This window comes from Alternaria burnsii (assembly GCF_013036055.1).
Source record: "Alternaria burnsii strain CBS107.38 chromosome Unknown 705, whole genome shotgun sequence".
Taxonomy (NCBI): domain Eukaryota; kingdom Fungi; phylum Ascomycota; class Dothideomycetes; order Pleosporales; family Pleosporaceae; genus Alternaria; species Alternaria burnsii.
In genome coordinates, this window is record NW_024066107.1 from 329387 (window position 1) to 344130 (window position 14744).

General features: G+C 53.2%; 7 protein-coding genes across 7 annotated transcripts; 3 read left to right on the forward strand and 4 right to left on the reverse strand.

Annotated features, from left to right (window-relative positions):
- Positions 1 to 24: 24 nt before the first annotated feature.
- GT037_000126 (uncharacterized protein) lies at positions 25 to 414 on the reverse strand (the record flags this gene model as incomplete). Its single annotated transcript, XM_038925173.1, has 1 exon — positions 25 to 414. One exon carries the CDS (start codon positions 412 to 414, stop codon positions 25 to 27), a length of 390 nt encoding a protein of 129 aa, XP_038791029.1.
- A 938-nt stretch (positions 415 to 1352) lies between these two features.
- On the reverse strand, positions 1353 to 1664 carry GT037_000127 (uncharacterized protein; the record flags this gene model as incomplete). Its single annotated transcript, XM_038925174.1, has 1 exon — positions 1353 to 1664. One exon carries the CDS (start codon positions 1662 to 1664, stop codon positions 1353 to 1355), a length of 312 nt encoding a protein of 103 aa, XP_038791030.1.
- A 1442-nt stretch (positions 1665 to 3106) lies between these two features.
- On the forward strand, positions 3107 to 5192 carry GT037_000128 (uncharacterized protein; the record flags this gene model as incomplete). The annotated part of the gene is made up of 4 exons (XM_038925175.1): positions 3107 to 3183; positions 3243 to 3277; positions 3335 to 5034; positions 5094 to 5192. 4 exons carry the CDS (start codon positions 3107 to 3109, stop codon positions 5190 to 5192), a joined length of 1911 nt encoding a protein of 636 aa, XP_038791031.1.
- A 478-nt stretch (positions 5193 to 5670) lies between these two features.
- Positions 5671 to 7122, reverse strand: GT037_000129 (uncharacterized protein; the record flags this gene model as incomplete). The annotated part of the gene is made up of 1 exon (XM_038925176.1): positions 5671 to 7122. One exon carries the CDS (start codon positions 7120 to 7122, stop codon positions 5671 to 5673), a length of 1452 nt encoding a protein of 483 aa, XP_038791032.1.
- Positions 7123 to 8408: 1286 nt separating this feature from the next.
- GT037_000130 (aldehyde reductase 1) lies at positions 8409 to 9398 on the forward strand (the record flags this gene model as incomplete). The annotated part of the gene is made up of 1 exon (XM_038925177.1): positions 8409 to 9398. One exon carries the CDS (start codon positions 8409 to 8411, stop codon positions 9396 to 9398), a length of 990 nt encoding a protein of 329 aa, XP_038791033.1.
- Positions 9399 to 9762: 364 nt separating this feature from the next.
- GT037_000131 (uncharacterized protein) lies at positions 9763 to 11166 on the reverse strand (the record flags this gene model as incomplete). Its single annotated transcript, XM_038925178.1, has 1 exon — positions 9763 to 11166. The coding sequence occupies one exon, from the start codon at positions 11164 to 11166 to the stop codon at positions 9763 to 9765; it is 1404 nt and encodes a 467-aa protein (XP_038791034.1).
- Positions 11167 to 11454: 288 nt separating this feature from the next.
- Positions 11455 to 14480, forward strand: GT037_000132 (uncharacterized protein; the record flags this gene model as incomplete). Its single annotated transcript, XM_038925179.1, has 3 exons — positions 11455 to 11737; positions 11819 to 13464; positions 13644 to 14480. The coding sequence occupies 3 exons, from the start codon at positions 11455 to 11457 to the stop codon at positions 14478 to 14480; spliced, it is 2766 nt and encodes a 921-aa protein (XP_038791035.1).
- Positions 14481 to 14744: the final 264 nt, after the last annotated feature.

Genomic DNA, 14744 nt, shown 5'->3' on the forward strand with positions numbered 1-14744 from the left:
CTGTATATTCCTGCCGAGTGCAGCTCACTTGTATATGACGGCTAGAACGATGGCAACGATTATTCCAGCGACGGTAGCGACGAGTGTGATAGCAGCAATTACGATCGTAATAACTGTGAAGTTCGTCACGATATAGGCGTCCAGCGTTTGGTTATTGGATCTGGGCGGAAATGTTCCAACCCTGGCGATGGCTGTTGAAGTGTGGTAGTGGTTGTTGCAATTGCTGCCGTTGGCTGGGTATGTGTGATGCGACGCTAGGTAATGCGCAGGTAGTGTAGAGTCGGTATTGACCAGCTCTGACGTGTCAGAGTGAGTGTTTACCAGCTGACTTGTTCCAGAGTCGTGGTCGATATGCTGATCTAAGTCGATGCCGTAGTTGGCTTGATTGATTGTGATCGTGGATGAGGATGGCATGGCAATGCGATGCGCTGCTTCGACTAAACGATGGTTACTAGTATGAGCAGAGCCAATCAGATTGCAAGACGCTCAATAACATACGGTGATGGGGTTGGCTTGTCGTAGCGCGCCTCAACACAATAAACTATGACAATCAAGAGTTTCGTTAGATATTTCATCGTCCGTGGATTCTTCACCTTCTTAACTTCCCATGGTTACGCTAAGTCAAAGTGCTGCTGACTGGACCTTACTTGGAGAAACATCCTGGACTGACTCTGGACAAGCTGTAGCAATTGCGTGGACGGTGAGTTGCATGAAGCAGTAACCCATAGTTGCATGAAGCGCCACCCAATGAGCGCTCTCCCCAGACCTCACCTTGCGATCTTCTGCTTTATTTGCTGCTTGTGCCATACCAACCTCGTCCTAGGCCCATTACCATCAGCGAGCTTCTACCGCTACAGCCGTCTGTTACCATACCCGGAATGGTTAATTCCAGTTGTGTCGAGAGGAAGAAGCTCTGCTGCAGCCATTGGTCAGATAGACATAAACACCTGCACGTCAGCAGTGGCAGCAGACTTGCACTTCGGATTCGCAACACTTAGCAATTCGTCGATGCTCTCTTGCATTTCATCAATACTCCCTCACATCATACCCGATAAATCTTGTGATAACCGCACGATTTCGAAACCGCCAACACCATCGCGGTCACGTTCAACTAGTAATTTAAACAAGGGTACAAATCTACACTGTCAAGTTCCTAACGGATGCACAGCCTCAAGTTTGTCCACCTTTGCGATACCTCCACAGTGCTTGTAATAATTGAAAGATCTTTCGAGGTAACACGCAGTCCACGAGTACTCTATAGATAACTCTTACATCTAGTCTCCATTCGACAATTCCTCGCGCAATAGACCTACGATGGCGCAGACCACCTCAAACTGCCTCCCCTATGTAACCTACTTCGCCATTACAAGAAACTCTAATCGTAGTGCCAATGGTTCTATAGGGGCATACTCTATGAAATGACTGAACCATGTCTTCTCCTCATGGCGTACGACTGCTGACTTGTTCGTACTCGACAGCATTGTTTGGATGTTGGGAAGTCGATGATTGGATGTATGAGATCGAGTTTGGGCGACTGACAGCAAGACAGGCGTAGGTGATGTAGTCTCGGTGTTAACCTGGTGAAAAGGTGTATAGCCGCCAAAAAGCTCAGCTAACTCGATGTCCTCATCAACCTGATTGGTTCTAGTGGTGGTAGAGAACATGTTGATGCAATGCTATGCTTCGCGACTACAAAGTATTAGCGTGGTGCTATCGCGGCCCGAATTGGAGGCCAAACCCCATACGGTCGTGCTCCTCGATGCTAATGAACTGCCCCAACCTCAAACAGTATATCTCGCAACGACACTCAACGAAAACTTAAATGAACTACTTTTCTGTAAAACTCCTCACCTTGTCTTTCTCATAGTTTCTGTCTGGCACTGAGGTATTTAATCCTTTGAGGCGTACCCTTATGTCAATGCGATTGGGCATATGGAGGCGCTAGCCTCCCCCGAGTTGCACGCCTGCATAACACAGCCGAACTGTTACGGCCAACGCTGGTTAACAGTCACCAGCACGTACACCAGCTACAGAGCCAGAGGGGAGTAGTCGGGAGAGAAATACCATGAAAGCTGGTAATTGCTGAAAACTTGCGCTTCTACATCGTCGCGGCCGGCACCTTATCAATAGTCTCTTACGTCGTGGTCTGCAAATCCATACAGCAACTGCGCGAATCCGCAGCTGACATCGCCATCCTAGATACGCACAGCTCTTATCGTTAAAGGTGCCGAATTTGGCGACGCAAAACTATCCTCACTCCCTGACGCATGTTGTTCATCTCGCCTGGACAAACCCCAACCTTTGATCGCGAACCCATCTCAAACCTGATTGCTTTGGTAGCTGTCCTATTATGAGAACAAGATATTGCCTCCGTGCTTGCCAGGCCTGAGGTTCTCGCGAATTGTTCGGAGTTGTTGAACATAACTTTTTCTAGCACATGCCGAGGTCTCTCTGCTTTCAAATCGTCTTCTCCGATCTTCCATACCTCAACGCACAACCGTATCTTCATTAGAAGGCTTTATCAGTTCCAGATGCAACGACCGTATGAAGTCTCTCTTATGTCCGATTTTCTCGACTCCCGCTTTCCGCAGTCCGTCCGCCGTGCTCCATGTTGGATTTGAAATACTATTTGGAACGTCATTTGAACAATCCTGAAGGATTCGTGGTCGGGTCGATCGAGGCTAATAAGGTGCACTTAGCTCCGCGAAACTGCCTCTGCCTGGTTGCATGCCCCGACAAGGATCAAAGCAAGGGTAGGTAAAGTAGCCGAGGGAAGTACCACGTAAGCAATCATTGCCATATAGCATTGAAAGCCTTGCTTATAGAAGCAAGGCCACCCATGCATCATGGAAGAGTTGAGTTTTGCTGTTGGACGCGTACCTCGGCCTTCTAGCCGCGTAGTATCGTGTATACGAGACACTGTTTTGCGAGTGAATCGGCTGGAAGTTGCGCCCTTCGGATTGCGATTACAGGGTCATGATGCAGTATCTGGTAAGGTGATGACCCTCTTTATGCAAGGACGTCGCTTCGGATGTATTCGGTCCGAATCAACTTTCCTATCTCATTATATATGGAAGGCTCTAAGATATTTGTGAGTAAGGCGATTATGGAGGATGAAATCAGACTGCGGCAGTTGGAAAGGAGTTTAAAGTTGAGGGTCAAAACAGGATGCGACACTTGCCGGTAAGTGGCTCCACACCAATCAATCAGCAGACATGCGCAAGCTACTTATCAGTCACCAGAAAGCGACGCATAAAATGCGATGAAGCAAAACCATGTAATTTACTCAATATCGCAAACCAGCTGGATGGAAATGAGGACTAACGACCACCAGCATGTTACAGGTGCACAAGAGCCAATCGAACATGTGGTGGTTACAGAGACACCTCGCCACAAGATTCCACGTCTCCAGCCACCGCAGCCGCGTACCGCAATTCTTCTTTCCTCGCTATTCCTCAGCGCCAACAACAACAACAGCAATCGCGCCGCCAGTCGACTATCTCCAGAAGCCCCTCAACAAGTCTCAGCCCAGAACCTCTCGAGAATCGCTCATTCCACTACTTCCAAACCTACACCCTACCACGCTGGACCGAGTTCTTTGACTCTCGCCTATGGTGTCAGACAGTGCTTCAGTTGACCCATGAGGAACCTGCTGTGAAACATGGAATCCTGGCGCTGAGCTGTTTACATGAGAGGCTTGAGAGTGGTGGAGCCACCGCCACCAGTTCGCCAACTGCTGATGGTAGTATACCCCGTGATGCAGCGCTCGTACAGTACATACGCGCAGTGCGGTATTCAAACGAACTCCTTTCTTCGTTTCAAGAGGATGGAAATGGTCATGGTCATGGTAAGAATGGGTTTGTCATCGAGAAGACATTGATACTTTGTATCATTTTTACCTGTTTCGAGAATCTATCTGGAAACTATAGGGCGGCTAATATGCATCTCCGCAACGGCCTTCGTATCCTTCACCAATACTGTCTACCTTCCCCCTCTGGTTCATCCGACTCATCAACAACAAGTCAAACCTCCATTCAATATGCGATCGCCAAGGTCCTCCACCGCTTCGACTTTCAAACCATGATTTTTTCCGATGACACGTCCCCATATGAATGGTGGTTGGATACCGCACCAGAGATTCCGGCCATCTCGTCACCGGAAGACGGTTACCAGAACAATGAGGCGGCAAGAGACGATCTAGTTGAGTTGAGTCGGTGTTTGCTATGGACTTCGGGGAATCTAGATAAGGAACCAAGGGTCACGGGGAACAAGGAATTTAGGAAGATGTATGAAGGGGCGATAAGAGCATTGGTGGTGTGGCAGCATAAATTTGGGCTTTTTGACAGGAAGAGCAGGAAAGGCACCGAAAGAGATACAGGAGGGAAAAAGGAGGGCGAAGAGAAAGCGACGGATGGCGGGACTTTACTCCGGATCTACGCTATCATGATGCGGGCGATCGTTGCAGCAGGAGCAGGTCTCACGAGTGAGATGGTGTGGGATGCCTACATCGGGGACTTCAGGGAGGCTGTTGAGCTCGCGGAGACGTTGCCTATGCTTCAGCCTCAACCTCAACCACCTGCATTGCCATCGCCGCCAGCATCACCGCCCTTACCCCACCTGACGATAACCTTCCATTCCGACACCGCCTACCCAGTCTCCAACCATACTTCCTACCCCCACTCCTTCACATCCCGTCTTGCACCTCAGATAATCTCTCCATCCTTCGAACTCTCCCCCATGGTGCCCCTCTTTCTCATCGCAACTCGCTGCCGCGATCCGCTCGTCCGTCGGCGCGCCTTAGCTCTCCTGCTCAACTACCGGCGGCGCGAGGGTGTTTGGGATTCACTGGCTGCGGGCATGATTGCTGCCCAGGTGGTGAAACAAGAAGAAGGAATACTAGATGCGGAGTTGAGCGAGGGAAATTGGCTGAGTATGGGAAGGGTGGAGAAAGCGGACGACATAACAGAGGAAAGGAGGTTAGGAAATCTTCTTGTGAGAGCAGAGATGAAGGATGGCGGTGCTGGGACTATTCAAGTAAGTTGTTTTGTGTTATGACGAGTTTATGTGCGAGGGAGGCTAATTTTGTGCTACAGATGAGGAATGATATGGGCAATAAAGAGAAGTTGAAGGCTGAGAGGATATATTTAGGTAGAGGGGAAGCTATATATGGAGGGGATATTTTGTGTCAGTAAACCTTGACACAACTTATGTGACTATGAGATGTTTTGCTAACGAGCTTTTGATAGTCTACGCGAACAGAGGAACTGCACCAAAAAGTCACTGGGTTTGATGACGAACCGGGAGCGAAGATACAGTTTCGGAGTAGAGATGAAAAGATGGATATTACTCTGTGCGATGTCAAGTTTACATGAGGTAGTGAAATGAGTGGGTAATGGAAAGACTACACCAGAGACGAGGTAGACATTACATCGATGTGAAGAGGCAGTTGAATGAAGCGATAATGTAAAGAGGTAGAAGACTTTTAGAATTTATCGTAATCTATAAAAGAAACCAAGAATCCGTGGACCCGAGTTATTCGTAAAATCTATAAAGTTGGTGCTAGCTTCGCTATGCAAGGATATAAAACCCATAAACGCCAGAGAAATGCTTATCTACAACAAAGGAAAAAAAAACCCTTCGTATCGATCGTTTGATGTTCCCAATCAACACTTAAGCGATGGCAGAAGAGCCGCCCTCAGCCATGACAGGGTTGATCTTCTCGTCGAACTTGAACTTGAAGTCCTGGCCAAGCTCCTTCTTCATGGCAGTGGTAACGGCCTCGAAGACGTTCTTGAACACACCGAAGGAAGCAGGGTTGTTCTCGTCGTTGTCACCACCCTGGAAGACACCAGTGCGGACAAGGCAAGTGTTCCAGCCGTACATGTTACCACCGACGATATCGGAAGCAGGGTTGTCACCAATCATGTAGATGTTGGCGGGCAGCTTCTCGTCGTTGTGGATGGTCTCCATCCAGGAGGCGATGACCTCGTCGGCGTACTTGTAGGTAGCCAATTCGGGCTTACCGTAGACAACACGCTCGAGTTCAACACCGGTGAGCGACTTGTACATGGCCTCGAGACCAATGCGGAAGGCTCCCTGGGACATGCGGGGGTAGGGGTGCTCAGTAGGGCACAGCATGTCACCCTGGGAGAAGTAGATGGGGATGCGCTGGGAGACGGGGTCCGCAGCACGGGTTCCGAACTTGCCGTTCTCAGACTGGAGAAGGTCCATGATGATCTGGATATCGGTGGCGTAGTCGCGGCTGTCAGAGAAGACCATGATGGCTTCAATGTTGACCTTGCTGAAGTCGCGAGGGCGGGAAGTTGCGCGCTCCTCATCGGTGAAGACACGGTAAGGGGCGATGGTAGGGTCCCAGGCAATGATGTCGTTGGGGACAACAATGTCTTGGAAGCCGTACTGCTCGGCGACCTCACGGCACTTGTAGCCCTCTCCACCGACAACGAGGACGGTCTTGTAGTACTCGGACAAGGCACGCATGGGAGTGTGCGACTGGATGAACTGCTCGGTCGAGATGGGGTTGTGGAGAATCTTGGAGAGCTGGTCGACACGGGCTTGCTCGGGCTTACCAGATCCGTTGGTAAGGAAGATGTGGGGGATCTTGATGCCGAGCTCGTTGTCTCCGTTCAAGATCTCGAGGACGCGCTGACCCTCGGGGATGAGACGGTCACCGTGGACAAGGACACCGTCAATGTCGAAGACGAAGGCCATGTCCTTAGCGGCGCGAACCTTCTCACCAGCGAGGTCCTGGAGCTGAGCAGCGATAATGTCGCGGGATGGCTGGATCGGGGGCATGCCAGGGCGGACGGCAGCACCACGGCCATCGGGGTAGTGAACGGATGAAAGACGTGATTGCCTCTTAGAGCGGGGGATGGGCAATGAGGTACCGAAGGAGTTGCGAGATCCTCTCCTATCCTTCATGGAAGGCTGGAGAGAGAGGTTGTGCATGTAGCTAGTGGTGTCGGCCATGGCACTTCGGGTTGCTGGTACTTCGACAGCGTTCTCAGTGCCATCTTCGTTGTCAACGGGGATTGGGAGCTGTTCCTTGGTGTTGGACTTGGTCTGAGTGAGAGGAACCTCGTTCTCTTGGACGGAGGGAGACATGATGGCGGTTGTAGTTGAAATTTGATATAAGAATGGGGTATCAAATCGAGAAGGTAGTAATAGTAGTATCAGGCTTCACAGAAGCTATGAGTGACAGGAGATGTGGAGTTGTGTGATGATGAATGAGCAGTATCAGGGTCCTGGGGGAGGGGCTCTATATATCACATCACCCGATGGGTAGCGACTGCCATGAACCCCAGATGCCATCATTATTCGCCAATCTCTTCTAGAAAGTTTCGCAGGAGCTTTTCGCTATCCCGATTCAGGCCGGCCACACCAACCACGTTCTGGCACTGTGAGCGTTCAACAAGTACCTCTGTACCCACAGTGCGACATCATTACCATGCGGAAGTGGCCGTGCATGGCAGCACTAGTGGAGAAGTTTGCTGAACCAGAGAATGTGTAGGATACCGTCACCGCCGTATTATCGCCGAAAACTGGGGACCGATAGCAGCGTAGTGCTGTGAGTCGCCACAACACCTAAAAACAGCGTTGTATACCTCTCGCCGATGCCGTCGAAGCTTAGCGCAGAGCCTCATTTGACCGGACGCAGAGCGCGGCCGGAAGATAAGGCACGGCACACCGCTTGTCAGAGGTGGTTGGCGTGCATATGCGACATGTGGGAATAGCTGAGACGATTGTAGCAGGATGTGTAGACGGTACAGGCAGCTTGCAGACAGACACGGCGTTACTTCCCAGCAGTTCCTGGTAGTGACGAGCAGTGGGTGGGGCGAGGTAACCGCGGCTCGCCGAATTAGGGCGAAGGCAGCTAGCGATCTGCTTAAACGAGTGGCTGACAACGGCAGAGCCGCACGACTATTGGGACTACATCGTTCCACATTTCCTTGCGAACGAAGATGAAGTCGGCAAAACTTCCGCGCCAGAAATTAAAATGGCTTCGCTCGGCCCGTGCTGTGGACCCTGAATCCACAACCGACGTCATTGTTGATGACGAGGGCCAACACCAGAGGGCCAACGTGAAACTGTTGGATGGGACTATTATGGAGTTTTTTCGCAATGGGACCGATGCCTGCGAGATGCCTCTGCGATCGGAATCTCTCGGTGTGAGGTCACGGCCGGCAGAGCTTCATGGTTAGGCATGGTCGATGATGAAACCTTGAAGAAAGAAATTTCAGACGGACCAAGGTTACGCTGGATATATGTAGCACAATAGTCCCAGCACGCGCTGTTGCCGCTGAATAAACCATCTCCAAATCACTTGACACCTTTCATTGTTTTGAACCTACATCACATTTTCACATTTCCAGCATCACAACATCGCAATCATGGCACCCCTCGCGAACCAGAAGTCTTTCAAGCTGTCCAATGGCGTCATCATGCCAGCCGTCGGTTTCGGCACCTTTGCCAGCGAAGGCGCATCTGGCGAGACGTACGCTGCCGTAACCACAGCGCTCAAGACGGGCTACCGCCATCTCGACTGCGCGTGGTTCTACCAGAACGAAGGCGAAGTCGGCGACGCCGTCCGCGATTTCCTCAAGGAGAACCCCAACGTCACACGCAAGGACCTTTTCATCTGCACGAAAGTATGGAACCACCTGCACGAGCCCGAGGAGGTCAAGTGGAGTTTCGAGTCGAGTCTGAAGAACTTGGGCGTTGACTACATCGACGCGTTCCTCGTCCACTGGCCCATTGCCGCAGAGAGCGATGACAACCACCAGCCCAAGTTGGGTGCTGATGGCAAGTACATCATCAAGAAGGAGCTCACAGAGAACCCAGAGCCCACATGGCGCGCCATGGAGGAGATCTACAACTCCGGCAAGGCCAAGGCGATCGGAGTTTCCAACTGGACTATCCCCGGCCTGAAGAAGCTGCTTCAGATCGCGAAGGTCAAGCCCATGATCAACCAGATCGAAGTCCACCCTTTCCTCCCTAACACGGACCTCGTCAAGTACTGCCAGGAAAACGACATCCTCGTCGCTGCCTACTCGCCGCTCGGGTCCCAGAACCAAGTTCCCAGCACGGGCGAGAAGGTCCGCACCAACCCCAAGCTCAACGAAGTTGCCGAGCGAAGCGGTCACGACCTTGCGCAAGTACTGCTCGCATGGGGTCTTCAGCGCGGCTACGTTGTCCTGCCCAAGAGCTCCACGCCTAAGCGCATCGAGAGCAATTGGCTCATCCCCGAGCTCAGCAAGGCCGACTTTGACGCCGTCGAGGAGGTCGCCAAGGGACGGCACACACGTTTTGTCAACATGAAGGACACTTTCGGCTACGATGTCTGGCCAGAGGAGACCGACGGTGGTGAGCTCAAGGCATAGAGCGGGGCAATGAGATCACGATGACACGACATGTTCGATTTCGATTTTTGTTTCTTTTTAGCGATACCAAAAGTCAATCGGAGGCTTAATTAGATTAGCTCGTAGAGCAATGGAATCGATCGTGAGAGATCGTGAGATTTATTATATCATGTTTGCATAGCATTGCGCACATCGTGTTCGCAGATCTTGTGCTCGCGTGTTATGACGCCTGCCCAGCAACGGCGTCTCCCCGCACGCCCAGGCCACCGGTGCACTACCATTAGGCCTATACACAAGGATTCATGTATACGACACATCCTCCCAAAAACAACTGCGATTCCGTCGCAGTTGTATACAATCTGTGAAATAATGCGTAGAAAACCATTCAAGTTAAGACCAGGCGATCCAGTAGTTCCAAATTCCTCCTCTCTCTGCGTTCTATCTTCTCTTCTGCTGTTTGCTGCTGCACGATCGCTTGTTTCCGTAGAACCATGTCAGGGAAGTGCTCTTTCGTGAACTCCATAACGCTCTGCGCTTCCGCAAAATTCTCTTCTTCCATCAGTTGCCGGGCTACACCTAGACAAAGCTTAACCAGGAAATTCCGTCGACCTGGAGATGCGTTCACGTATGTGATAGCGCCAGCAGAATCCCGGATAAATATGAGGCCAGGTTTTGCACTAGGTTGGGTAGGGTGGTGTAGTGAGAGCATGGACTGGACCGCTCGACTCCAGTCTCCACACCAGTGGGTTGATGACAGCAGGAATTTCTGGTACAGTAGCGGCGCTATTGAATGGTCGGGATTGGAGATGATCAGGTTTACAAGATGACCACCTGCAGGTCTTAGCACGTCATAAGCTGCTTCGTATCCTGCGTTCTCGAGCAGGCGGAACGCTTGCATGAAAAAATTCATACTGCTAATAACGTCTTTGTTGTCCGCCGAAAGTACAACCATCTTGGCCAGAAGTTGTTGTTTGAAAGTTGCTATTCGTGCGACATCTAGTCCGGTGTCTTTTGCGCGTTGTTCGTTTGATCGAATGAACCAGCGCCAGAGTGCGGTGGTCTCTCCCTCGGCTAGCAGTAGAGCCACCAATCTGTTTAGAAATCGAGTGCCGCGCCCTGATTTGATTGACATCTCGAGAAGCTGCTTTGAGTTTTCCAAGTTGCTGGTTTTGAGCCATTCGGCAAGTACAGTTGCTGGTGATCTTCCGTTCTCAAGTCTCAAGGGACTTGGATTCGTGGTCTTCTCGAGGTACTCGAGACATACGGCGGCCTTTGGCAAAGTGGCAGAACCTGTGGCGATCTCATCGATGAACCAAGCCATGGGGTCTCTCATGATATCGATGGCAGCCGGTCCTGACCCTCTCCGACGGGGCTTCACGGCGAGAAGAGGGTTGTTCAAGATGGAGTCGATGTGCTGAGTTGCTGAATCGTACGACGACGTCTGGCGGTTTGGAGAGGAATTGCGCCGGCCATGGCTGGTAGTCAACTCTCGTGTCGGTTTCCTCTGGCTGCTCTCGGAGGGGGCGAGGGGGTGGGCGTGGTCGAGATGAGTACGGAAGGAGTTGGTCAGCAAGTTGAGGAGTTGCTGCGACTCTCGCGGCGACAGGGGGAGCTGAGGGTGGATCTTGGAGGCGAGAGTGCTCAGCACGCGTTTGCCGGCGGAAGACTGCATGGCTTCGTGTTGGTGTTGATGTGTCTGGGCGGGTGGAGTGAGGCGGATGACGAGAGTGGACCAGGCGGTTCGGGAAGGTGCCGCCTTATGCGCACGTGACGGATTTAACGCGCGCATCATGGCAGGCTGGGACGAGACGCTCCAGCTATTCGTAGATCAATTGACCTTCAGCCCTCACCTTACTTCTGCATAAACGACAGCCTGCCTCAGCCCCAGTCAACGCGACCCTGCCGCGTCCTCAGCCATTGGAAGCTCTAGCGCCAAGCCGACGTGGTCGCTTCCCTTTAGCTGTTTCCCCAACTTTACTCCTCCCTCTACATCATCACCTCGCCTGCCCACCAATCCGCCCACACAAACACACACACCTAAGTCCCCCGCGGCTTGCCCACACATCACACAGATCCAATGTCTGAAGCACCATCTCGGCCTGCGCGAGGCAGGAGCTCTGCCCGCGGCGGCAGGGCATCATACGGCTCTCGAGGCCCCAGAAAGACCAACGGCGACAGCGCATCCTCCAACATTGACACATCAGCAGACCAAGGCGAACTTGGAGAGCTTAAGAAGCGCTACCAGTCACAGCTATCCACACTCAAGGAGCTATTCCCCGACTGGACCGACGCCGATCTCGTCCTCGCAATCGAAGAATCTGACGGTGACCTGCAGACCACCATCGAGAAGATCAGTGAGGGTAAGCGCGACCCTCCCACGTGTCCTGCGCCTGCATCACGTAATTTGTATACACGACGAGCACAAGGCTAATGCACTACAGGCGCTGTCTCGCAATTCTCAGAAGTCCCAAAGAAAGCAAAGGACAGGTCCCGCTCCAAGGCCAAGGAGAACGTCGTGCCCGTCGATGGCGCGTCCAGTCTGCGTGGCCGGCCCGATGGAGCCCGCCGTGGTGTCGACAGCGGTCGCGGAGGCCGTGGCGGACGGGGCACTGATCGTGGTCGCGGTGGAATTCGAGGCGGTCGTGGAGGCGCCGCCAGTGGACCTCGTGCGGCTGCTGGATCAGTCCCGACTACTGAGTCCGCTGCGTGGGACACACCCACAGTCCCAGAAGAGTCCAAGGAGACCAAAAAGGACGATGAAACCGTACACGCGCCCGAAGCGACGCCCGAAGCCATAAAGCCTGTTGTAGAGGCTGGCCTGACAGCCGCGAAGAAGACTTGGGCGAGTATGTTTGCTGCACCCAAGCCCGTCCCCGCAGTTCCCAAGGCAGCACCGAAGCCTGCTGCTGCTCCAGCCCCCGAAGTGCCCGCACAAGCACCCGACGAGACGCCCGCGCACCAAGTTGCCCAAGAGCCCGCCGTGCAGGCAGAAGAACTGCCTATACCCCCTGTCGCAGATGAGGCCGTCGAGACCCCGCCCATCACGGCCGAAGACACGTCCAAGATGACGCCAGACAAGAGCGTGGACGATGCTGCACCTGACGTCACCCTCACACCCTCTGGAGATCAGCTAACACAGGAGAACGTCGAGCATCTGCCCGACGAGTCCCATCCACCCCCAACCGAGACAGCTTTCAGCACTGTCGCAAGCTCGAAGGATATTGGAAGTGCAGTAGCGACCCCATTGAACGGTCCTACACAAGCACCTATTGGCCGTCCCGCAATTGGAGGATTCCAGACGACCGCATTGAAGGCGACTTCTGGTACCCCACACCGAAGCGCGAGCTATCAGAGGAGGTTAATGGAGCAACAGGAGGCAGTCGTCATGCCCGGCAACCACGCCGTAGACAGGGCTGCAGTTCAGTTTGGCAGCATGGGATTGGGCGAAGGCTCGGACCCAGATGTCGACGAAGACAGGGAAGAGGCAGAGACCAGGACTCAGCCGCCCCAACACTCCCCCATTACCCAGCCCAAGACCTCTCTCCCTCCCGCTCCTCGCCAAGCATCTCAAGATGCCCCCCAACAAGAGTCTGCCCCTACACCAAAGCAGGCCCCTGGACTCCCTCCCGTCCCCCAACACCAACCCAGCCTGCAGCAGTCTCCCTCAAACCCCATTGGATCTCAGGCTATGCAGAACCAAGGATCTCAGTCCAACCAGCCCTACAACCAGTTTGCTAGGTACGGTCAGCCCGGTATCCACTCGGAGGCCTCCGCGCCACCGCAGAAGCCATACGATCCATTCGGCCAGCAGATCCCAGCGTCGAACCACTCGCAGTCGCAGAACTACGATTACCCTGGCCAAAGCCAGGCCCCGTCTCAGCCTGGTGCTTTCTCCTCCGCCCCAGACAACTACCCCTCCAATTACCTTACTTCCGAGCAACGCTCGCAATACCAGAACTACTATGGAAGCTACGGTCAGCCCATTGCGCAGAGCCAGCAGGAAGCCGGTTCTGCTCAGCAGCGTACTGGCAGTGCATTCGGCTCTGGACCTACTGACTCGGCTTATTCACAGAGTCAGATCCCACAAGTAAGTGAACCTGTTGCGCTCTCCAGACTCATTCACGAACGCTATGCCATACGAATCCGACGGTCTCATTTAACTGAGTCGCTCGAGACGGGAAAGGCAAACGACAAGGACAGAGTCGGGACAGTAGCTCACGCAGAATTCTGTATCCTTCTATTATCCCTTGCTAACAACATTCTCAGTCTCAGAGCCGTTACGGTGACGCTCAGAACAGCGGCCATAATACCCCTAACCCGGCTGCTATGGCAGGCCAGGGACATGGCGCTCAAGGCCAGCACGCGCAGCACGGCCACAGTGCAGGCTACCCATACAACCACCCATACTATGGCAGCCCCTACTACGCTAACTACATGAACCAATTCGGTGGTTACGGCCAAGGAGGAGCAGGCTATGGTTCGTTCGGAAAGGGCGGCATGTACGGTCAACCCCAGCACTACGGCATGTCTCCCCAAGCTTCGTTCGACCAGCACTCGGCTTCACCCGCCAATGCAGGAGGTTTCGGCGCTTCTTCGCTCCACGATCGCGGCAGTGGTATGGGTGCAGGCTTCGGTGACTACGGTCGCTCAGCTTCTGGAGCATCTCAGAACCCCAGCGCCACTGCCAATTCTGCTGCTGCTGGATTCGGTGCCATTCCCGATACCTTTACTCGACCAGGAAACTTCCACCAAAGCTCCTATGGACAGTCGGGTAGCCAGGGCTTGAACGATGACGCCCTAAAGCCCTCGAGCGACTACAAGAGCGGTGGACCCAGCCCATCGGCTCTCGGTGCTCAGCCCGGTCGCCCCGGTTCCGCCAACCAAAGCACCCCTGGACAGGGCGGACCCCAACACCCTCAGCAAGGCTACGGAAACTACCCCAACCACCTTGGCAACAGCCAGTATGGCGGACTCGGTGGTCTAGGCCACCAGAATTCCGGTAGCCACCAGCAGCAGAGTGGCTATGGCAACTACGGCGGATTCGGAGGATACGGCGGTAGCTACAACCGCGGAGGCTGGGGCGGAAACTACGGCCAGCACTAGATCCGTCTCCTGCAAATTCAAGACGTTTGAGAGACTTGACACGTTGTTAAGAAGGATATGGGCTACCCATATCATCATGACGAGCTTGTACGACAAAGGGTCATCGTTTTCTTTCTCGCGTCCACTTTGAGTTGACTGATGGCACGAAGAAGCATGTTTACATGATACGCTTGATAGGCCTCAGATTTTGTATTATGACAATCTCCTTTCTTCTCTCTTGTTCCTCTCCTCTTGCATCCTCTCTTTTTCTAGGTCCATGTCATG